The 25,343-nt window shown below is 34.7% G+C and overlaps 1 protein-coding gene across 1 annotated transcript in view; it reads left to right on the top strand.

Annotated features, from left to right (window-relative positions):
* Positions 1–275: 275 nt before the first annotated feature.
* TMEM161B (transmembrane protein 161B) overlaps positions 276–25,343 on the top strand; it is a 60,914-nt gene continuing 35,846 nt past the window's right edge. The window contains exons 1-2 of the mRNA XM_037530707.2: positions 276–407; positions 19,132–19,235. Of these exons, the coding sequence (XP_037386604.1) occupies positions 405–407; positions 19,132–19,235 (107 nt within the window). The 5' untranslated portion in view covers positions 276–404. The remainder of the gene's footprint in view (positions 408–19,131; positions 19,236–25,343) is intronic.

Raw genomic sequence — 25,343 nt, 5'->3', positions numbered from 1 at the left:
CCATCCACCACCTAGAGCGAGGATGTGCTGCGGCTCAACCCGCCCAACCTACCTCAAGATTCTCGCAGGTTCCGCAAAGGCCCTTCGCCCGCCCACCTACCTGTGCTGCGCCTGCGCCTCCCGCGCGCGCTAACAAGGTCAGCACCGCCCCGAGCCCCTAACCTAGCACCCACGGAAGTGGCGGTAGAGGACGTCCTGCGTATCCTCACCTCTGCGTGGCGTGGGGTCGCCGGCGTTCCGAAGGGAGGCGGGACTTCCTGTCCCGCTCGGGCAGAACTTCCGGCGGGGCCGGAAGACCCTCTCCCTCGCGGTCTTGAGAGGTTCCCGGCTGTTGGTTCTGGAGGGGAGGTCCGGGACGTCCCGGCGAGTACTGGGCGTCGGGTTCACGACCTGTGCTTGGAGCCATGGTGAGTCCTTTGTAAGGGCTCTGGTAACAACAGTGGGGAGAAGGGGCCGGCAGCTCTGTCCGGTGAAGGGAGCTAGCCGGGTGCCTAGTAGACGGTGGAGCGGGCGGGTGCGAGGGGATGAGCTAAGGGGCAGGACTCCCACCTGCCCGGGAGCGTCAGAGCCCTTGGCCCCGGGAGGAGGCAGCGTCCCTGCAGCTCAGCCTCGAGGTCTGTCCCGGAGTATACAGGAGGTATCCAGCATGTGCGTGGCCCTCTCTATGTACGGCCCGTGGCGCCAGGTGGTCGCACTTGACCTTGCCGGCTTCATCACCTCCTTCCTCCTCGGCATCCTTCTCAGCTGAAGGGCAGTGACCAAGAACTTGAGATTTTAGACAATGACTTTAGCCTTTGCAAGTGCTCACAACGATCCCTTTCTTGTGGAGGATTAACACCTGCCACTTAAAGAGCAAAGTCAGCTATCTTTCAGACTCAGTCGTTTTGGAAGTGGTAAGGGGGTCCAAAAAGTAAGGACTTAGTAAAGGAGAGACTTTGGGGCCCGACAAAATTCAACATTGTCTGTGACTTGGCTATAGAAAAGATTTCAAACCATCATCTGGAAGACATGGAAGAAAAGAAAACTAGTGATGGTAGATGGCAAGGGAGATTAAAATGCTCTTGTATGGAACAGAAAAGTAGCAGGTTAATTGAAAAAACGAAAGGCCGTCTTACAACTGAACTCCAGTTTGTCATGGTTTTTCAGGGCCAAATATTGCCAGCTTACAGTGATTGACTTCTGAATGACTTTTAGAAACTTAACTGAAAGTGAAACAAACAAACAAAAAAAACCCAAACCTTTAAAATAATGGGGTTCCTGGTGCTCTCTTCCCAGATAACCTCTGGCTCTGGGCTGTGTGTGTATGTTTAAACCTCAGTGAATAATTCAGGTTGTGTTCATCAAGAGTTCTCTCCCTCTTTGTATCAGTGAAATTAGACAACGTTAGGGAACAGTAGAACTGGAAGGAACCAAAGGTAATCATTATCCTAACCAACTTACCCCAGTTTTACAGAGGGAAGAATCTGAAGTCTAGAAGTAGGCAGCGCTTTACCTGAAATAACAGTAGTTTGACACTGTCTGTACTAAAACTAGGCCTCCACTTGTTACTTTAAGCTCAGCTTTTCATTTCTTGGTAAGCAAATTTGAAGACAGTGAAATTAAAATTGTTAACTTTTTATTAATCATGGAAAGCTGAATGGGAACTTGTTCCCAGTATTCTGTAATTACTAGAAGAACCCTTTGCCCCTTGCCAATTCAGAAGAGGTAGTTGTGTTTTAACCTAATGTAAACTCTTTCTCAGAATGTCAGTTAAGAGAATGCCACTAAGGCTAGGTAGTTGTACCCTCTCCATTCCGGTGTTGCTTGTATTTCTGACTTAATAATTATTTAACTCAGCTTTAGTTTCCTAGCTAAGAAATTGATAACTCCGTATGTGCAAGTATGTCTGTGCTTGAAATCTTTACCAAAAAGGGGGGCGGGGGTTAACCATTAGTGAGGTGAGCATGGGTTCAATTTATTTAGGACTCTGCTTGGTTATGAGAACTTTTGCAGTGGTTGGGCCTAATGACATAATGAAAATAATACTAGACCTGAACTCTGAAGACCCAAATTCTGCCTATAATTAGTATATGAATCTAACAAAATCACTCAACTTAGGTAAGAGTTCCAGTTACCTCTTAGATCTAAGAGACATGGAACTTGCTGGGGATTAAAACACCTTCGCTCTCTTAAATTTATCATTCTATGACTTGACTCAGGTTCCTCCCCACCCCCCATAGGCATGTTTCTGAGTAAATGAAATTTAGTCTGATTTCTACTATTTTTTTCCTTTGCGCTTTTGGTTTCTCAAGTTTTCCCTTTGTATTTATTTATTTTTTCTATATACATCATGTAGGTAATATTTGGAGTCTTTGTTCATACGTTTGGCATAGTATTTCACGTCTATCTTAATTACTCCTTCTGAGTGGAAATAACATTGTAGGACACCTTGGTTTTATTTTTGTTTAAATCAATTATAAAATCATTTTGTTCTCTCTCTGACCTATTATGGAGACCAAAATTCAGTAGATGCGTGCCTGTAGTAATGTTCGCCTATTGTGAGCAATTAATAGAATTATGATCCTGATTAAAGATATTGAATATTCAGTTATTTTTAATGTTCAAATTGTTATGAAGATATTCCATAGAAAATAACACTATAGGAGTAAACCTATTTGTCCTATCATACTTTTTTCCTTTTTGAAAACTTTGGTACCAGACCAGCTTTACTCAAATGGAAATCTTTTGTCTTTTAAACTGACTTATGGGAGAAAGGTAGATTAGAACTAGCTGTTGGAATTACAGATAGCTCATGACTTATCTATTTAGCATCTGTAGTAACTCCATGCTGGGGTTGAGCAATAGTTTGGGGGGGAGGAAGTATGTAAACTTCTGCTTAGAGTTTATGTGAATATTTTCTTTTAAGGAATTGTGGAGGTGGTTGGTAAAAGATAATGTTGGTATAAGAGAAATACATTAAATATGCTCAAAGAGGACTGAGGGAAAAAATTAAAAATAATTCTAATTATTCTAATGGTCATGTGATAGTTGATTTCAACTGAGTTTTGGAAAGTGAGTTAGGACACCACTTCTCAGACTTGAGTTTGCATAAAAATCACTCTGATGCTTGATAAAAATGCTTATTTGGACTCCAATGGTATTTGTCATTTAGGAATCTTAATCATCAATGAATTTTGCAGTTAAGTTTGAAATGGAGGGAAATGCAGACATTATATATGGAAATATTGGAGACTTTTGTGCTGTCAGAGTAATAATCTGACTTGCAATTTGTTGTATGTTGGATTTTCTTTAGTTGGTTTTTGAATGTTGAACTAATCTCATATACCTGGAATAAATTCCACATGATTGTGGTATATACTTTTTATATGTTGTTCGATTTAATTTGCTGATATTTTGTTTAGGATTTTTGCATCTATGTTCATGAAAGTTAGTAATCTGTAGTTTTCTTAAAATGTCTGGTTCTGATATCAGGGAGATGCTGCCATCATAGACTCAGTTAAGAAGTGTTCCCTCTACTTTTGTCTTCCAAAAGACATTGTAGAGAATTGGTGTAATTTTTTCCTTAAATGTTTTAGACAGTTTACCAGTGGACCTATTTGGGCTTACTGTTTCTGTTTTGGAATATTATGAGTTATTGGTTCATTTTCTTTCATTGATAGAGGCCTACTCAGATGGTCTCTTGTGTGAATTTTGGCAAGTTATGTCTTCCATGGAATTGGTCCATTTCAACTGAACTGTCAAATTAGTGGGCATAGAGTTTTTGTAGTGTTCTTTCATTATTTTTAAAATATCTATAGAGTCTATAGTGATGTCCCTTCTTTCGTTTCTGATCCCAGTCATTTGTGTCTTCTCTTTTTTCTTAACCTGAGTAATGGCTTATTGATTTTATTGGTCCTTTCAAAGAACCATCTTTTGGCTTGATTGATTTCCTGGTTTTATTGACTTCTGCTCTGAATCTTATTATTTTCTTTTGTTTACTTTGGATTTAATTTGCTCTTCTATTTCTCTAAGGTGGAATCTTAGGTGATTATAGATTTTTGTCTTTTTTAAATATATGCCTCACTGCTGTAAATTTACTTCTAAGCACTGCTTTCAGTGCATCCTATATATTTTGATGAGTTAGGTTTTCATTTTCATTTATTTCATATACATTTAATTTCTCTTTAATTTCCTCTTTGATTTGTATGTTATTTAGAAATGTGTTGATTTCCACATATTTTGCAATTTTCTGATTTTCTGTTAGTGATTATTAATTTAATTGATTATTAGTTTAATTACCTGAGGGCAAACATTGTGTTATTTATATTCTTTAAAATTTGTGGAGTCTTTGTGCTCTTTGGCCCAGAATGTTTTCTCTCTTGGTGTATGTGCAATTTAAAGGGTTTAATTTTGGTGAGGGCAGAGGTTTGAGTTTCTTCTCAGTTGTCTGATTGTTCTTCACTCTTTAGTTATTTCTTTCCTAAATGGGCTTAATTCAAATTGTAGTAGACTGTTCTCTTGGTTAGGGTATGGTTCATTCAAGGATGATTCTTTTTTTTTTTTAAGATTTATTTATTTATTTATACAAGCACTGGGTACAGTCAGAAGCACGGGAGGGTGAGAGAATTCACCAGAGCCAGAGCAGGGAACAGAACAGACAGACCAATGAAATACACTGCTGAGGGGAGCAGCAGGCACGGCAGGAGAGGTCTGCGCGCCATGTGGGACCCTCGCTGGTGTCCGGGGATCGAACCGGTGCTGCAGAGGCTGTGGCAGCTTCGCAGCCCAGCGCTCAACCGCTACGCCACCAGGGGAGGCCCTCAAGGATGATTCTTAATGTTGGTTTGTACATAAGGATTTGGTTCACTTTTTAAATAGTTTCATTCTTTTGTTGATCTGGGATACAATCTTAAAGCAAATTTAGTTCACTTTGAAAGATCAGAAGATATTCTAAAGTGGTCATTTCTAAGTTTTCTTACTGTTGTAATATGGTTTTATACGTGAATGAAAACAACTTGCCCCAAAGGAATTTTACACAAATCAACTTATCTTTATGTGAAGTGTGATCTTATTCTTTGTGTACCATCTACCCTTGAGTACAGATGAAAATAACCTGTAATGTCCTGATGAAATAAATGACCTCTCTCTTAGTTTTGATTGACGTGATTGTACCTTTTCTCTAACCAAACATTTAAGAAATTGTACTATCTTAAAAGTTTTATTAAATACCATATATAACAGGTACTGTTCTTGCTATGGGTGGACCTGTTTATAAAACAGAGACAACCTCTCCTTATGGAACTTATGTTTTATTGGGAGAGTCTGATGATAATTAAATTAGATATGTCAGTTATGGTAAATGCAACAAAGGAAATGTAGAGTAAGGTGACAATAAGAGATTGGGGTGGTTCTTTTTGATCGGGCTTTCAGGAAAACCTGAAGGAGCAAATTTGAATTCATATCGATGCCTACTACCTATAAATGCCTATATCTAGTTACCTTTATGCCTAGTGTCTGTGAATACATATTTATGACTCATACTCTCAAAAAATAGTGTATTAGTTACAAAGCTCTTATTGCCTTTAATTGTGTAAATCTTATAAAAAGTTATATGTTACATTTCTTTTTTTTAAGACTTTTTAAAATATTTATTTATTTAAGATTTATTTATTTATTTATACAAGCACTGGGTACAGTCAGAAGCGCGGGAGGGTGAGAGAATTCACCAGAGCGGGGAGCAGAGCAGGCAGAAGGACCAAAGTACACTGCTGAGGGGAGCTGCGGACGGCAGGAGAGGTCTGTGCGCCGTGTGGGACCCTCCTCTGGTGGCTGGGGAGCAGCCGGGTAACGAACCAGCGTTGAAGAGGCTGTTGACAGCTTCGCAACCCAGCGCTCAACCGCTGCGCCACCGGGAGGCCCATATATTACATTTCAATGAACAGAAAGATTATAGAAATGTTTTTTAAAAATATAGTAGTAGATAGTATTTTAATAGGTTGTGTTTTGTGCCACATGATTTTGTCTTTTGAGTTACTACAGTTCTTGAGCGAATGCAACTTATTCCGTCAAAATATCCAGATTTTACATTCATAACATATAAGAAAAGATGTAGTAATCCTATTGTTAAGAGTAGATTACATATCTTTGTGTTTTGGCGGTAAACAACACATTTAGAAAAAACCTGAAATAGTTTCAGCTTTTCATACTTTGATACTGTGCTTTTTCTTACTCTCTGATTATATTTTATTTAAAATATATTTACATATTACAAAAAACATTGTACTCATGCACAGATAACTCTGAAAATGACTTTGGAAAATTATGTGGCATTGAAAGTCTTTTTGACCTCTACAGTTTGACTCAGTGTTCTGTGATTTTGTGAACATTGTTGACGTACATTTAGTTGAATGTATAGTGAAGAAACAAAGAAAGGAATATTTGGCTTGTATGATGTTCAAGAAAAGTTTCACAAAGAATTTATTGGAATTTCAGGGTAGGTAAAAGTAGGTCAGGCAATAAATTGAATTTACTTTTCCTCTGTAACAATAATAGCTATATTTATTTAGCAGTCATTCTTTAATCTACTTAACTATTTGAAATCTTTGTGAATTAAATGGTTTTTTTAAATCTCCTTTTTTTAACCTCTATTTTATAGATGTCAAACTAGAGGCACAAAAAACTAGAATAACTTTCAAATCATACAGATAATTGTGATGGGATTTGACTTCTAACATAGGCTGTTTGGCCACCCTGCTTTTATGCTAGTCTTACTGTTTATCATTAAGTTTCAATTTATGAAAGGATTGAATTTCAGATTATTTTCCTATAGAAATAATATTTTTAGTGATTATATTTCTAGAAAATCCTTTTGATGAGTCTTTGCAGTAAATTCTTAAAGTAGAGAGATTTGGGTTGTAAAGAAGAGATGAGATGGAAATACCAATGGGCATCAGAGAAAGGGAGACTTTCCTCCTCTAGGAGAAATTATTTATGAAGGAGTGTCAGCAAGTTTTTCTGTTCCATATTATAAAAATGTATGACTATAGACTGCCATCAGCTAATGTCACATATACTTAGCACTTGAAGGCTATTGCTACTTTTCTTTTTAAAATAAGCTTAATACTTTTATCTTTGTGATAAGTAATAGGAACATTTTGAAATAATCTGAATTGCTTATTTTATTATATAGTTATCTCTTCATGCCCTTTACATAGTGTTTAGCTGATTTTTGTTATCTCTCACCTTTTCACTGCCACTGTTTGCTCCAATGCATTGATCCACTTAGAAATAGCAATGCCATAGCTGCCTGCTTTCTGTTTTCTGAAAGAAAAGGTCAGACAGGAGGATTCAGCTTTATTGAAAGTTCACTAACTTGAATGTTTATTAAATATTTTTATGTCAGGAGATTTGGGCCATTTGTATGATAATAAGTGATTGATTAGAAAATGAATTTCGATTCTTTATGGTTTATGGGGATATGTAGATAAGTGTTCCATGACTAGACTCTTGCTCAGAGAGAAGCCATGAAGCTTTTTACTCAAAAGTTTTGCTTTTATTAGTAGATAAGCTCACTAGTATAAATTTGTGTATACTGTCTCCTCCCTTCCCTTACTAGATTCATTAGGAAAATGAAGCGTCACTAGTGTATATTACTAGACAGTTTAGTTGTTTGATTAGATATTTCATATTGAATATGCCAGTCTTTTCCTAACCCAATCTTTAAGACAAGGATGGAAGTAAGAGAAAAATCTGGATAACTGGAATTAGAATTGCCCAAAAGATATTTTTTCTAATAAAGAGGAACAACTAAGAAAGCTTTGATAACATCCATTGAATGTAAGTCATAACTTTAACTCTGAAGCACTAGTTTTTTAAGACTAAAACTATTTTCTCATTTGACTTTTAACATTTATTGAATACTTATTCTTGATTTTAATAGCATCTCAGTCATTCATATCAGAAGTGTTTAAAGATCATCAGTCTTTCTTGTGGTAGTCACTGAAATTTATTTTTAGAGTGTAAAGAAAATGAGTCATTTAATAACAGAAGTTGACTGTGTGTGTGTGTGTGTAAAAGAAAGTATATTGAAAAAAAAAGAAAACTATAGAACTAACTGCATTTACAAGTTTCCTGAGGAAAATTCCTGTAGACAAATAATTGAGGTGAGAATGCTGGAGAGTGGCCTAGGTATACTCCTTTACATTAACTTGGACCTCTGATTTCCTGGAAGGAACATTTTAGAACATTTTAACATTTCCTGTTAGAACATTTTAATCCTTAAGAGGAAGGGTAATTATTCCCATTAGCAATAAATAAAAATCAGAATCTTTGATGGTGGTTTAGAAATGGTAAGTCATGAATGCCAATGAACTTATTGTGTATTTAATTAAAAAATTGCAATCTTTGACAGTAAACTCTTTTAGGGTTTTGGAGATCTTTTCCAACTTTTGTCATTTTTGTAGATAAGGAATGCATCTTACCTAATTGCCATATAGATAGGTAGTGACAGAACTGCTTTAATCTACCATGTTTAATTATTCAACACATTATAATATTCACAATGAATGCATCTTCCTAATAGTTAATATTAGGGGTACACATTACATTTTCTTGGATATTGTATATGGCTTTAAAAATTTAGACTTAAGCAGAAATTTTTGTTTTAACTTTGATTAATGAAACTTCATTAGTGCAGTTACCAAAGTTTTAATTTTTACTTTGTTTTAAAGAATTTATAACACAAATGCCTATTGTATTAAATTGAGAGAATTTTCTTGTAAAAATTGATATACTTCTGGGAAACATAGAAAGCACATACAGTATATGATGTAAAAGTGAACAATTTTCTTTATATCAAATAAAATTTAGTGCTTTGCACACAGTAGGAACCTGAATGCAATGAAAAACAGTGGACAAATTATGCTTTATCCTTTTATTTTATCTAAAAGAAAAATATTCAACCCCTAATGAAAAATTGCCATGCGAGACGTTTTCCTGGGAGTGGGATGAGGTGAAGAAAGTAGATGAATACAGTTTAAGTGGAGGAGAAACTCTTACATTGATAGTATCAGTTGAGGATGATAAAGATTATTTTGGAATGATTGATATTATACATTTTTTTTGTAAAGCTGGAAAGTCAAGAAAGCTTTTATAGGAAGTGACCATTGAGACGAGGAATTCGTCTGAATGAAATGATTTGTAACTGATTTATATAACTATCTTGTAACTGATTAGTATAACTAATAGTTTCTTTGAATGTAGATCTATAGAGATGTTCTGCAGTGTCAGAAAAATTAAGGAAAAGAGTTAGAATTAAGGGATGACTCTTTGAGCCTTTATTTATTGCGTTTGAGTCCTAGGAGGGAAACACTTAAGCATATCTTGACTAGAGATAAAGTGGGTGTAACATCTTTAAAAATATTTTATTCTTTGTCAACATTTCAAGGACTGTGGTATTACTTTAAATGAGATGTTGCATAATTTAATCTACTGTAACTGGAAAATTATCTTTTAATAATTTCAGAACTAATGTCTTAAAATGGTTCATGAATTATATTTAATTAGAATGTCCTTTATTCTTCTGAAGGGGCATCCTTATCCTTGCCCTCTATTTCTTGACCTTCCACTTTGCCATATCTGCTTATATCAAGGAAAATGTCTTTAGGTTTATTTTTAAATTTAATCAAATTCTAAACAATGGCTTTCTAACCTCTTCAGCAGAAAGTCTGGAGCTGCTGTTTTTGAATATAGTTATGTTGGATTCCTACAACTACTATGTAGTAGATCTAATTAAGATATTTAAGATGAAAAAAAGATTTATCAATAAGATCTACCTAATTTATTGAAGATTCATGATTATGACCTTAGTTTTTAATGTATATTAAATTTCTTATTTCTGCTGAGTTGGAAAAGAACAAAATTTCTGCTTATTTTTTAATTTAAAGAAATTGAAACTGTGTTTTGTGCTATAAAGCTCTGATGTTCTCAAACCAAACTAATTATGGAAATAATTAAATTTGAAAGCCATGTACTTGAGTTCAAATCATAGTTGATGATTTTGTTCTATAATTCGTGTTCTGCCATTTTGCATTCTTATATATTTACGGCTATTGTATTAATTTGAACTATATGAAATGTCTTTTCATATAGTTTAATCAGTAAATGTATATTAAGTATCAATAGGTGACTTTGTTCTTTAGTTGTTTCCCTACCAGAAATTTTGTTATTTTCATTTCATGTATTTGGCAAAGGTTTGCTTATTTTCTGGCTAGTTTGCTGTGTATATAGGGGTTGGGATTATATTTAAAAACAAAACAGAAACTCCAGGATAACTCATAATCAATTCTGGGATTCTAGAAGTATATAGGAATTCTTGCCTGTTCATGATTATTTTGTTATCTTTATCTGCTTTGGTATTACATAGAAGAAATTCTCTTCTGAATTAAATCTAGATAGCTCTCAATAATTTAAAGGAGGTATTGGAAGTAACCATCTTAAAACACCCATGTGGTTCTATCATCCACATGTATGTGTTCATCAGAGCTTTCTCTTAAGTTTCTCAACTTTTTTGGTCACATTGCCAAGATCCTGACCTTGGTTATTCTTCAAGGTCTCTTAAGCTTTGTCCACTTTGGTGTTTTGTGTCTCATGACTAGCTACTTCTCCTGTAGATTTAACCTCTACAAGGTCCTAACTCCAGATCTGTTGTTTCTCTTATGTACTTAGGCTGCTGACTTATACAGACTTGTAGTTCCTTAACAGTGGTTCTTTCAATATCTGTGTTACAGTTTTGTCATAAGTCTCATGATTTTCGGCTACTCTCCCCCATTCCCCCCTTCTATGCTCACACTTTCTTTTAAGTGGAGAGTAACTCCACACTATCCTGGTTCCTAGGAGGTGATCTGAGGGCTTTGAAATTATTTATAATGCGTTTCCAAAATGACTGTATCCTCTGGAAGGAAAGCAGAGCATCTGGAATCTTGGCTAGTGTTTTCCTTACTCTAACCAAGTTCATGTAACAGCTGAAGACCTCAGTTTTTTAAATTAATACTTCCCTGTAGCTATTTGTGCTTCTATTCGGTAAGAATGTTTCATAAAGTTGTACTTATGCCTTTTTTCTCATCTGCTTCTGATTCTTAAGCAATTGAATTTCCACAATAGCTCCTTTCTAGAATATAAAGCAATCCCTAACATTGACTCCTTCCCTTTTGTCTTGAGTTTGTGCATTTTCTCACTTACAAAATGTTTTTTTTTTTTTTTTTTTGGTGGGACCCTCGCCGGTGGCCGGGGATCGAACTGGCGCTGCAGAGGCTGCGGGCAGCCTCGCAACCCAGCGCTCAACTGCTGTGCCACCAGGGGAGGCCCACAAAAGATGTTTTTTATATGAACCATTCTAGTAATCAGATTTTCTTCTTCTGTATTGTCCCCTAAATTTTATCCTTATTTACTGATACTTTTCTTGCAGAGGTAATTACTAATCTTGTGTTTAATTCTTATCCTCTAAACAACTTCTTTTTCATTTTTGAAATTTGTTACTGTTTTTGAAACTCTTTTGGCTCAGGTTCTTATGGTATTGGTTGGACTATTTTGGTGAATTTCCAATTTAACTGTTTGTAATTACTCCTTCACTCAATTTTTCCACTATGTTTACAAAATTATCCTTACAAAATATATTTATTTTGGTTACTTCTGGGCTTAAGCTCCTGGACTTAGTTCCAAGTACCTGCAGAAAAGTCCATTGTCTGCAGTCTGTACAAAAGTCTCAATGTGGAGCTTGCTCACTTTCAGATCATACCATTTACTCTAGTTGTACAGATATATCTGCATGAACTACTTTTTCTTTCCTTTCCTTAACTTCTTTAACCTTGTGATATAAGCTCACATGTTATCTTTGTGAACTAGTCTTTCCCAGCACTTTTATGTACATTAAGTCACTCCCATTCTTTCAAGTGCACCCATAAACTTGGGCATGCTACCAGAGCTCTTATCCCATATTATTTGTAGGCAGCAGTGAGGGCTTGTTAATACTTTGAGTTTGATAAAGAATTTAGTTGTTCTCTCACCTTGAACTTAGATATATTGATAGATTAGGGTCTAAGATCTAAGATAAATAAATAGTAGCCAAGTCGATGATATTTGCATATCAAAAGAATTTTCAGGTAAGTTTAGACTATGGGAAGAATATATCAATTGGAATGTACTTTTATCAGCTGAAGGTCTAGAAAAAGTTTGATTAACCAGAATTGAGGGTATTTATCCAGAATTATTTAGTATTGAAATATTTTTATACTCTAGAATGTAAAATGTAGCTTTTGCTCTAAATCACTATTCATGAAACAGCCTCTTTATAATTGGACTTCAGTGTATCAAGACAGTAATGCAGTGGAACACTTAGTGAGCCTGAACTTCTGATCCACTTGATAGTTTATGTTTTACTGTAAGTTAATTGATAAAATGCTTATAAACCTTTTTATTGACAATCTGTCTTATGTAGATTGATCGTTTTCTGAAAAGCTGAGATGCTGCCAAGGTGGTATCCCTTGGGAGGTCTGTCTAAGGAGTGTTAGTCCTCTCCAGACTAAAACATCCTGAACTAACCTTTGAGACATTGCTCAGTTTTATTCTGTTGTTTTCCTTCACTCAAACTTTTAATTTTCTTTTAATGAATTCTTAATCTTTATTCTTTCTTTCCAAGTTTCAGCCACTTCTATTTTAGTCTCAGGTTTTCCTTTCAATGATCAATGTATTACTGTGTCTAATTTTCCTTATATGTTACTTGCATTATTTCATCCTCCTACCCTCTCTGTTTGAAAGTCTTCCAAGATGATCTTTTTAATGACTTCAACCATCTAAAATTCTTTTTTCATCTTATGTCTTAAATTTCTTTGCATTGTAATAAAGGCTGCTTAGTTCCACTGGGCTTTTGTTACTCCATAGTCATTCCGTTCACATTTGGCATTTGACTTGGAATATCCTTCCGTTTTGCATTTTTGCCTTTTACCTTTTAAGTCTTATGTACTCTGAAATTTTCATATCCAATTTTTTAAATTTCTATAGTTGTTCATAGCACTATGTGGTGCTCTGATACTGTCATAACATCTCTTTTGATATGTAATTTGATATCTTGGATTTTAATTTCTAGTAAGACAGATGGTTTTGTTGTAATGTCATTCATTCATGTAGTAAATATGAAATGCCCTACTATATGCCTTGAATTATACTAAATGTCATTGCCCTAAGTATTTGGGATGTAACAATCAATGAAAGACAGATGTTCTTTGCCAAGTTTCAGATAACAAGATAATGGTTGCATGTTAGGCAGAAAACCTGTGTTTAAATTTCCATTTACTTTTCCTGTTTATATCTGTAGTGATTTCTATGTTTACATAATTTGGATTTACAGTGGTTTTTAATGTCATTTGGGTACTTTCACTCATTTGTGGCATAATATATAATTACGTGTAATTCGTTATGAAGAGGCTGTAGCTCTGCTTCTTTTGGTACTGCTACTAGCTCCTCTCATACCTGAGCGGTTATTTTACTGCTTCTGGATTATTCCCCATTCAGTCTTTGCAAAATATCTAAGACTTTTTTTTCTTAAATACTGATCTCATCATATTCCTTTTCACTGGTTTCCTATCACCTTCACGTGAAATTCTAAACTTTTTTTGTTTTGCCTTTCAGTATCTGGTTTTGGTCTATTGTTGTCATCCCATGTGAAGCAGATACCACTGATAATTCACCAGACTGAGTGCATTGGATCTTGTTTTGTGCTTTACTTTCCAGTATGCACTTTTCACAGCTTTTTGCTCCTAATAATTTCTTTTTCTGTTTTCTGTATTCTCATAGAATTATCTGTCTATCCTATCATCACTCAAATCATAATAGTCCATTGCTCTTCTAGTGAAATGGCTGTTGTAATGGCAAGGATTGTGTTGTTTCTCCCTTTGCATGTGAGCGACAGTACTCAGCACAAGTAGTTTGTTGTTCATTGAATGTACTGAATTGATTAGTGGAAAAAGTATTAGGTTGGAAATTAAGCATCTTGTTCTGGCTAAACCTACAGGCTGGGTAGTTCTGTGATCTTGATTATTTGGACACTGATTTCATACTTGTAAATTGTTGAGAGATGGTTTGTGTAAATGCTCAGAGTGTGAATTCTGAGTTTCATGGGAACCTAGGTTGAAATAAAGATTACATCTTCTTTTACTGGAGTGTAAATTATTTGAAGATCTCTAAAGAGTCTGCCTCAACATGTTCAGTATCACTAAAACGTTTAAAAAATTAAGAAACCAGAGTCTTGGGTATATTTTCTTTCCTTTTTTCCTTTCTAACTTATTCAGGGAAAGGATAATTGCAACCATTTGGGGTGTCTGAGCCCCAAGTACATATGCAAACTTATCTTCTAATGGTAAATAGTGTATTCTCTGTTTCAGCAGTAGAGCTTGCTTAAAGAAACAGCAAAATGTCAACTCCACTAAGGTTGACTCATTATTAAAGTTCAAATAATTTAAAAATTGAAGCTTGTTTATATTTTAGTATTGGGAGCTTTATTTTAAATATTGACAAATCAGATAAATTATTGCTATTTCATTTATTTTATTTCTTGTAAAACTGTTTAATTTTCCTTGGTAAGAATTTTTTAACCTACCCAGAAACAATTGCTGACAAAAATTGACATGATCATTCTTCTAGAGACTAAGAGCAAATAACTTTTTCTTGCTCTTTATGGCCTCAGGTTAATAGATATGGAAAGGTTGAAACCTAAGTTGCCCCAATGTTTCACCCTTCTTGGGTGCTTATGAGCTATTTCATAAATGACTTTCCCCAGTTCTAGTTATAGAGAGTGAGGGCCTAGGGGCAATGAATCCAGACAGAAACCATCTCTTTGGTCAAGTTATTGTTTTGAAGTGTTAATAAAACCATTAAAGCTACTTGAGTCAATGACCCATATGGTTGTGTGTTTGAGACTTCAGCCATGATGGACTTTGTAGTTTTACTGCATCTCAGCCCAGTTTAGCAGTGGTCTGTTGGAAAGTTTGTTTGTTTGTGGTTAAATTTAAGCATTCTCTTTTAGTTGAAAATAACAAATAACTTTCAATTTTTTTTTTAATGAATTTAAGCATCTGTAGCTGCTAAGTTAGACAGTAAAGGCAGGTTGTGAGAGTGGCTTGTTTGTAAATTTCAGGTGGTTGTGTCTCTTAGATAATGAATAATTTATATTTCAATATTAATTCCTAGCCTATACATTGTAATTGTCTATTGTATAATGTCTCAAAACTAAATCTTAAGTTTAATATTAATAATGTATTGAGTTGATAATATATAATCTTGTAAAATTTTGAAAAATTATTCCAGAATTACCTCTCCAAAAGATTAGATAGAGTCTTGTAATGGGACAGAAGTGACATTGTTCCTTAGAAACATTATAGGAAAAGATCTCTTGACTTCTATGAGAAGGTTGGAAGAACACTTCTATGATATATTTAGCACATAGGCATGAGGTTTTGAGAACGTATTTTCAACTTCATTTTAAAAGATGGAAATGGCATAGAAAAGGAATGGAGTGAGTTTACACTTTGCATTGAGCAGTTTTTAGTCAGGCAATCGCTATAACATTGAGAGTATGCCAGTTATATTAGGTGTCTGCCTTTCTCTGGGTTTATCACTCTGAAACCTGCAACAGTATCTTACAACATATTTTACTCCTTATGCCAAAGAAACCACTGGAATTTGAAATTTCGTATCTGGTTGGATTATTGTAGAAATCTCATTGATATTCCTAATTCTAGTCAATCCAGTTTGCTGGTTTTTGTTTGGTTTTGCCCTCATATATTCAGTAGTGGTTATATCAGCGATTTCTCATTATGCCCAGTGATTTGGAGTAAGAGAAAAGAGTTCTGTAAGATACTCCTCCCTAGTTTGTCACTTCACATCATGTTTATCTTCTAGATCAGTCTTTCTGAAATGCCATATAATACCTGTAGTATTTATTAGATCTAAGATGATTTCTGTTGTGAAAGAGCTCACATTCTAATAAATTGTTGTATATGTTTGTGAAAGATTGTATTAGAGGACCTTGAAGATTCTGTGATACTTAGGTCTTTCAAGCCAGATGGACGTTTACTTTGTCCACAAAACTTTCCCTGACTGAAAAAATTATCTTTTGCTTTTAAGTTTGTAATTTCAATTAGACTATGTTTTTGACCTACTTGCTAATGTATCTCTTGACCTTTTTTTCTTTCTGTCTTTCTTTCTGTCTTTCTTTCTTTCTTTATGCCCGAAAGTGCCATTCATTGTATGGAGATCATAGAACTTCTATCACAAACTACACAGGAAATAGAATAGCAAATTCAAGTGATAGGAAATGTGAAAGAAAAAAAGGTAAAAGTTTTTGATGGTAGGTGAATATTTAAGTGGTCTGAATCTTAACCTGGTTGCTAGATTTTAAGGGAATAAACCATCCGCTGTAAAATCAATGTTGAGGTAGTTTTTGCAAAAAATTTTTTACATTTTTCATTTTTTAACAGTGTTTATGTTTTTTTAACTTTGTTTCTTATGGTAGTTTTAACTTTGTTTCTTATAGCAGTTTAAAGTTCACAGACAAATTAATCAGAAAGTATAGTTTCCTTATATCCCTGTCCTCACACAAACACAAACTCCTCCCCTCACTGTTGACCTTCCACACCATTGTTGTGCATTTGCTACTGTGAAGAACAATTGAGTGAACAATTTGTTATAGTCAGTGAAATTTAATATTTTTCAACTTTTTTTTAGACTTTTATCGCTTAGAAAATGTCATTTTTGAAAAAGCCTCTATTTTTGAAATTTAAGAAAAAATGTTATCCTATAGTTAATGATGTAACATAATAACAATGACAATAACAACAAATAGCGCTTGAAAATAGTGGCTACTTTTTACCATGCAACTTTGTAGTTGTAAAAAGTTTTGTTATGTTTTGGTGGTATGTATATATCGTTACTTTTCAGATTTCTTTATTTGGTTCAGATTTTTTATTGAAGTACCATTGGTGTACATCATTGTTAGTAATTTGAAAATATAGGATCTCCCCCTTCAGGTGTAGTCGCCACAGTGCACCCACCACCAGAGCACCCATAGTCTACCATCATATTCCGTTGTGCTCTCTCCTCACTTTCTTCTTGCCCTTTCTTCCTCCTCCCTGTCTTTTTCCTTCAGTTTTGTGGCCAGCTTTGAAGGCACAGTTTTTAAGCTTCACTGATTCTTTGGTTTTTCTGTATCCCACATATAAGTAACACCATTGGTATTTGTCTTTCTCTTAACTTTTTTCACTTAGCATAATCCCATCCAGCTCCATCCATGTTGTCACAAATGGCATGAGTTTATCTTTTTTGATCACTGAATCCATCAATCTACTGACCTGTTCATTTGTTTTTGGGCACTTAGTTGTATCCATAGATAGCCTGGCTATTGTGTGTAGTGCTGCAGTAAACATAGGGATGTACGTTTCCTTTCAAATCAGTATTTTTGTATTCTTCAGGTAGATTCCTAGGAGTAGAATTGCTGGGTCACATGACAGATCCATTTATAGGGTTTCTCTTGAGAAACCTCCATACTGTTTTCCATAGATGTTGGGCCAATCTACATTCCTACCAACAGTATATGAGGGTTCCTTTTTTTCTACACTCTCCCAGGAACCACTTGATTACGTATGTTGAATTATTAGCTTCATTTTATGGAAGATGAGATAGAGATACAGAATCGTCAAATAACCTATCCAAAGACATGCTGCTAGTAGACTGTGGATTATATCCCTGGGAGTTTGGGACCAGGGTCCTAGGTCTTACACCAGTGTGCTGTACTGCCACTTCATAAACATTTTTGTATTTTTTAATTTACTTATTTGGTATATTAGGTTTCATGTAGAAATTCAGTCTTACTTGTTGGAGTTGGTTAGAGGAGGAGCCAGCAAAAAGTATACGATTTGGTCATCAAGGAGGAGTAGAACAAGGGATGTGGTAGACCTTGTGGGATAACCACTGAGATTTAAGATAAGGAGAGATAATTTGGCAAGATGAAGTGATCCTGATAGTAGTAGGTGTTTGGATGGGTGGGCTAAAACAGAAATCAGATGGGAACTGCATGGAGATATGAGAAAACAGAAACCATGAAAACAAGTTTTTGAAAAATGACTGTAAGTATGAAGAAGGGGGAGGGCTATAGAATGAAGGAAAAATGTTTTCTTTTAGAAAGATGAGAGAGGATTTATATATGCTGATAGGAAGGTTTTAAATAGAGAAGAGATTAAAGAAGTTACAGAAGCTAGTTATTTAATGGTTGTGATTTTTGAAAATTAAAGCAGGTGTATGTGAAGCACAGATACAGGGATTTGCTGTATGTAGAGGATGCTCTATATCTAGATGGTGCAGGAGATGACTGGTACATAGGCAAGTAACTGTGAGGTGGTTGGTGGTGGTTATTTTCTCTGGAGCAGTCTTCTACTAAAGTTGGAGAGTTAGACGTTTGAGGGAGGTTCAGGGTATGAGGAAATGAGAGAAAGTTTGAATTAGCTGTTACAAAGAACAGGAGGAAAAGGATTGATCATAGCAAACTTAGGGGATTTATGGACACTGATTTTTGTACAGACTCACTGACTTTAAGTTTGTGAGGATGACATGAGTTAAATTTTGTTTTTCTAGTGACTTCAGGCCAGTTCTGCTGTTACACTTAATATAGTTAATGCTCTTTAATCATTCGCTGCCACCTTGGAATTAAAAAATAGACATACTGCTTTTATAACTTGTCAAACCAGTATTTTAAGTGTGTAGAAAAGATTGCATTTAGAGAAAGATGAAAAAGATCACTACTTTTCATTTCATTTTGATACTGTTACATAATGGGAATATTTCTTGGGAATAAATTTTGAATGTTTATGCCAATTTTTTCACTTGGATATCACCCTTTAGTAACTTGTAGAGAATTATGACATGAGATTAATATTTTAAGTTTAAACACATGTAATCTTGGACACCTAATTGCCAGAATAATATAACTAGTAAACTCATCTTTTTTAAAGTGTAATTTTCAAAATGTGTAGAGAATGTTTCCAGCAATGTCCTCAAATCTAAATTTATTCATTGTTAAACTTGGTTTTTGTTTTGTTTTTTGCACAGGGTGTGATAGGGATACAGCTGGTCGTTACGATGGTGATGGCCAGTGTCATGCAGAAGATTATACCTCACTATTCTCTTGCTCGATGGCTACTCTGTAATGGCAGGTAAGGCAAGGATAGGCTGATTATGACTGGCACTTTCAAATATATTTAGTTTGTCAGAATGATTAACTTCCTAGAAATTAAGCACTAACTCCTGTCTTCTAAAAACATGACAAAGGAAAATTATTAGAAAAATCTAGTTTTCTTCTTTCTCTTGAGAGATTAATAGTTTATATTTAGCATAGAAATAATAGGGTCATGGTCAAGAATTCATTACCCTCACTTCCCTGTCCCATTCTGTCCATGCCTGCTGAAAATACCATGTAACTTTCCTAATTACCTTTTAAAATTTTGATTAGCAAGGGCATGAGACTATAAATTGTTTGAGAAATGACTCAGTAACAATCTATACTATTGTTAATGGCAGTTGAGAGTTTATTATAAGCATTAGTGTTTCTTTGTTTTACTACAAAGAATTTTAAACTTTAACAAGGAGGAGGTGAAGTTATTTTGTAGGGTTTTCATTTTGTCTACTGCACTATAAACTCACCACTATCCTCACTCCTTCCACAAAGGAACTAGGTTGTCTGGCTGAAATTTGTAAAGTAATAAAAGTAAAGTAAAGAAGTTAAATATAAGAGTTATAATCAGGCAGAAGCAGGAAACTATGCATATAGAAATACATGCCCAATTCCTGTGGAATCATGAAAGGTAAATTATATTTGGTATTATCACTATAGTTTTACTCTAATACTCATCTCCAATAAATACTCAGATTCTCTTACTTGATTTAATATGTCCATTTTCTTTTGTTTAGACTTTTGAAGTTAGGAAACAGTGAATAGTTTTCATCCTCCTAATGATTTCATACATTGCAAGACAAATGAGTCTTTATCGCAAGGCCATGCTATCTGTAAAGCTTAAATTTTCTCCCTAGAATTTTTCTTCCAGTTTTATTAAGATGTAATTGCTATATATCACTGTATATGTTTAAGGCATAGAACATGATGGTTTGATTTATATACATTATAAATGTTTGCCATACTTCAACTAACATTATTCTTACATAGGTTTAGTATAAAGAAAAAAAAAAGATGAAAAAAAGAAAAGAAAAATAAAGGTTTTCTTCTTGTAATGATGACTTATGGATTCCTCTATAGAATTTATTTTCTATTTTTAATTTTTCATATTCTTCTCTATGCTTTATACTTTTTATTTAATAAAGGTTAAGAACTTTTTTTTTGCGTGGAAGAACTGGTGTGTAAGCCAGAGGTGCAGGATGTGAGAGACAGAGTGGGGAGCATAACAGGCAGATTTACTGAAATACACTGCTAAGGGAAGCAGTGGGCGAGACAGGAGAGGTCTGCTGTGCCATATGTGGGTTAGCTTCCTGGTTGGGGGATTGAACTCAGGCCTCAGTGGTGACAGGGCTGAGACTTAACCCAGAGGCCCTTCTTTATACTTTCTGTATATCAATTTGAAATACAGAAAAACAGTATTCAGACTTAGACAATTTTTTAACTATGTAGATTTATAGCCTGTGCAGTATTGTTTACATTTTTTTATTTAGCAAAACCCTTTCTTGTAGATTGTAAAGGGTAAAAGATCAGCTTGGTGAGTTGTCATTAATTCTAAATAAATGAATCTGGTTAATAAATTAGGTAAAACAAATTAAAGTAGCTTATTTTCTACTGAGAATTGTATGTCTAAACTTTTTTATAATGATGTGCTAGTGAGACTTCCAAATCTCTTTTGGGCTGTAAAGGTCTTGACAGTCTTCCCATTTAGTCTGTAGGCAGTTTTCTGTTTTTGCATAATCTGCTTTCCATTTGTTTCTATAAAACTTACATTCATCAGTAAAAGCTAAAACTTCAGAGATTGAACATCAGCTTCTCTTTATTAATGTTGGATAATGAATTAAAGAATTAACTTTTGTGCAAATATGTGTCATTAAGTATACATGCTACTAATTTCAGGGGGAGCTCAGCCTTTAAAAGTAACAAAGTTGACAGATTTTTTATGTGATCTCGCTTTCTTTTGTTAGGAGATTAACTTTAGTATTAATAAATGCTATCTCTAATGTCAAATCAAGTTCCAAAGATACAAGCAGGTTTCTGGTAATCATTACTTTTCTGCTCTAGTTAGCTTTTTTTCCTATTTTTTTTTGTATTTTCAAAATGATCTACCTTTCTTTAATTTTTTTTTTTATAGAGGCATGTTTTATTTATTTATTTGTTTGTTTTTTTGTTTTATTTATACATGCACTGGGTACAGTCAGAAGCGCGGGAGGGTGAGAGAATTCACCAGAGTCAGAGCGGGGAGCAGAGCAGGCAGAAGGACCGAAGTACACTGCTGAGGGGAGCAGCGGGCAGCAGGAGAGGTCTGCGCGCCATGTGGGACCCTCCTCCGGTGGCCGGGGAGCAGCGGGCAGCAGGAGAGGTCTGCGCGCCATGTGGGACCCTCCTCCGGTGGCCGGGGAGCAGCTGGGGATCGAACCGGCACTGCAGAGGCCGCGGGCAGCTTCGCAACCCAGCGCTCAACCGCTGCGCCACCGGGGAGGCCCCTACCTTTCTTTAATTTTAATGTTGAAGTTTTTAGGTTACAAAAGCCAAATTACTGAAAATTATTGTCTAACTTTGTAGCATAAGATCAATGATTTTATCCTTTAGGGATAGTTGCTGGTTTACCAGCCTTTTATGATATGAAATTGTACTGTTTTTATATTCAGAAAATCTAAAATTTCCTTTAAATTGTTCCTGTAAAAAATATTGATCAGAAATGATAGTTTGCATTTTAAACTATGTGATACTGCTGAGTTGAAGAAAGAAAAATCTAAGGGCATTTTTTATTATTATGGAATGCTTAATAGAATTTGAGAGGTTCACACAAACTTCTTAGAACTTAATAATATAGAATAGCTTGGGAGTATATTGGGACTTAAATAAAACTACTTATAGAACTGTTTTAGTGACTAGATGTATAAATACCACAATAGGTTAATCATTAATATGGCGGGAGAAACTTTAGTTTTTGCATGTATTAATATTTATTCCACTATTATTATACCTCATTGTAAATGCTCACATTTTTCCTTAAAGTTACAGTTTCTCTTTTAGTGTCGTATAAAATAAATCTTTGTTTAGATCTGTCATCTACCTCTGTCCCTTTTGGAAAGGAGGGTTTGAAATGGTACTGAATTCTATTATTTTGACTTAATTAGTAAGCTTGCCATTTTCCTGAGTCAGTATGTTGAAGAAATAACAATTTTTGCTTCTAAATTAGCGATCTAATTTTTAATATTGATTTTTAATATTAAAATATTGGATAGCATTTTTTAGCTCTTATTAAATAATTTATATATTGCCATTAGTATTGTATATCTCTAATTTTGTTAAAAGTCTGCATGATCTTTGCTTTAATTCTGTTTTACTACCTTTACAATGTTATAAAACTATAAAACTTTGTACTGACAAAATTTATATCACTTGTCTCATTTGGATCTGTACAGACTGAGCTAAGTATAAAAAGCTCAGTGAACTTCATTAAAGATTCTCATTCAGGAATCAGGATCAAACCGAGGCATCAGAGAGGAATTAGACAGCAGTACAGGTTGATCTTTCACAACATAAATGGTCATTCAACTATTCAGCTATCCTTTAAGGCTTCTAGGCTTGAAGAGATTCTAGGCTTCTGTCTTGTGGCTCCTCTGTTCCTCCTGCTATCTTGGAGTCCTCTGTTAGATGCTGTGCCAGTTAGCAAGAAAAGAGAGAATTGAACTGTGAATCGAAGTGATTCTAGTGGCCAGGCTTAGAAGTAAATACCTCATTTCTGCCTATGTGACATAGACTAGGGCCCTGTTCTGCCAAAGTGCAAGGGAGGTTTGAAGTTGTAGTTTTCATTTTACTTACAAATGATGAATTCTTTTCAATGTTAGTGATATTTTCTCCATTTTTAAGAATGAAACAAGTAACTTGACTTGCATTGCCATACTGAGAAATGAAATAGAAAGTCTAATTCATTCGGCTACTATACACCTTATCCTGGAGCTGAATATTTACTTGAACTGAGTTTTGAATTTGGTGGAGGAGACAAGGAAAAACCTTTCTACAAGCACTGTGATTGCTGTGAGCATTTTGTGTAGTAAAAAAAATTTTTTTTACCTTCATCCTCTAACTGTCCTGTATCTTTTAAAAGATGTCTTTCGGGTTATAGGTAGTATATGGTGTTTCTTCACTTACTATGTAACTTTGACTTCTCTGTGACTACATAATCACTATTTAATTTAAATTAAAAATTATATCAGTATTGATTTTGATATTAAAAACATGCCAACTAGAACTAGAGTTTAAGAAATACCTATTCAAATTATATCTCTTGCCTTGCCATTTGAAATTAAATATATATCATCCTGCTAAATGACAAAAATTTTGTTTTCTCTTCCAGTTTTTATAGAAATATTTTTCTAGAAAATATTCTCTTTTTTTACATGCCTTTTTATATGACTCTCAGATTTTGTTGACAGAATTCCTGCTTTAACAAGAACTTAGTATCAAAAGCTCTTCTGTCCTTATCCTATAAGCATGTATTATTGAAATTGAAAAATTCAGTGTGAAAAATTTAGTGCTATGATTGTTGTATTCTTCCCTCCCTCCCCAAAGGGAAGTAAAATCATGGGAAACTGGTTTCTGTGTACCTTTAGTGTGAACTGGGCTTTCTATAGCACAAGAAATACTTGTTCCAACAGTTTTCTCAAGTCGCATGAAGATAAGTTAGTTCTTTATCATGTCCAGCATACCACTGATTTCTAGCTAAAGTATTCTCTACTTTCTGTTGTAATTAAAGTTCCTTTTTGTTTTGAAGTTTGCTGGGCCCCTCTTTTCATGGAGAGGTAAGTGATAGGTTACATTCTTCGTACATTTGAATAGTGGGTTTTGCATGAGGAGTAGGATTTTGCTTTGTTTCCTAATAGCTTCCTTGCTGAACCTGCTGCCCATTTTCCTGATTGTTCAGCTAAAGTCTCTACCCCTTTATCTCCCTAGGCTCTCTCTTTGGTCTGCTACTTCCCTTCATTTGTCCCTCATCGAAAATATGTTATGGTTGGATTTATTCTGATTTGTTTCCTCCTACATTGGCTAAAGAGGGTGTTATAACACCTTCATGTTCAATTGTTCTCTTTTTGCCTGTTCTCTTTTGCATGTTGCCTGATCTAAGAATATGCAAGTTCCCTTTGGTGAAAGAAACCTACTATTCAAATGCACAGTAGGTGGGACTTATGACCTAAGGGAAAGGTTGTTAAACCCTCAGCTACTACCCTTATGGAATGCCTGAGTCCTTGCTCTCCTTGCCTTAGCCGTCTTAACTTCCAGTTCCAGAATGTATGATATTCTGTTTAAATTTCCAATAAGTAACAAGAGACTATAAATATGTACATATAACAGACTATATTTTAGCTCCATATAGTGAAAGATCTTAGATATTATGGGGTTTTGTTTTTCCCTAAGGATTTTTTTTTCTTGTGACAATTATAGGGATTTAGAATGGAGACTAAAATTGTCTTTTGTAACCTGTGTTTGTGTGTGTTGAGTTTTATGTCACTATGTATTAAAATGTTTTTAGTTTGTTCTCTGTACTAAGCTTTTATATAGTCAAATTTTCATTTTAAGTTTCTGAAATTTTTACCTCTGGGTATTTTTAAAGTGGGTTTGCTTCCAGGGGCATTACTACTTGATGTTTTAGGGGCATTGCTGCTCGATGTTTTTAACGAGTAGGGCAATACACATTATATTTTCAGATGCTTGTTTTTTTTTTTTTTCACTGTTGAACTACTTTAGTAAGAAAGGCTGTATTCTGCTATTTTATGTAAGAGATTTACGCAAGAAAATCATTGAAAGAATTACTTCAGTAATTTAGTGACCTGTAACACCAGATTGGCTTTATTATTTGAGACACTGCTGAGAATCTGAACATAAGTGACAATCACTGAATAGTTAAGGTAAATGTCATGATATACTCTGAAATTAATGCATTTAACTTAAATGGAAGAGGTTCAGTTTTTAAGTAACATCCTATTAATCCCTTTTTTTAAATTACAAACACAATATGTACCTATAATGTAGGAAAAAATGGTAAATTGATGAAAAGGAAAAATAAGAGGTAATGAATTGCATTCCC

Source organism: Talpa occidentalis, unplaced genomic scaffold (genome assembly GCF_014898055.3).
Source record: "Talpa occidentalis isolate TD23 unplaced genomic scaffold, MPIMG_talOcc4v2.1 talOcc4.6, whole genome shotgun sequence".
Lineage (NCBI taxonomy): Eukaryota > Metazoa > Chordata > Mammalia > Eulipotyphla > Talpidae > Talpa > Talpa occidentalis.
The sequence above is the reverse complement of the archived record's forward strand: the minus strand, read 5'-3'. Positions and strand labels throughout refer to the sequence as shown.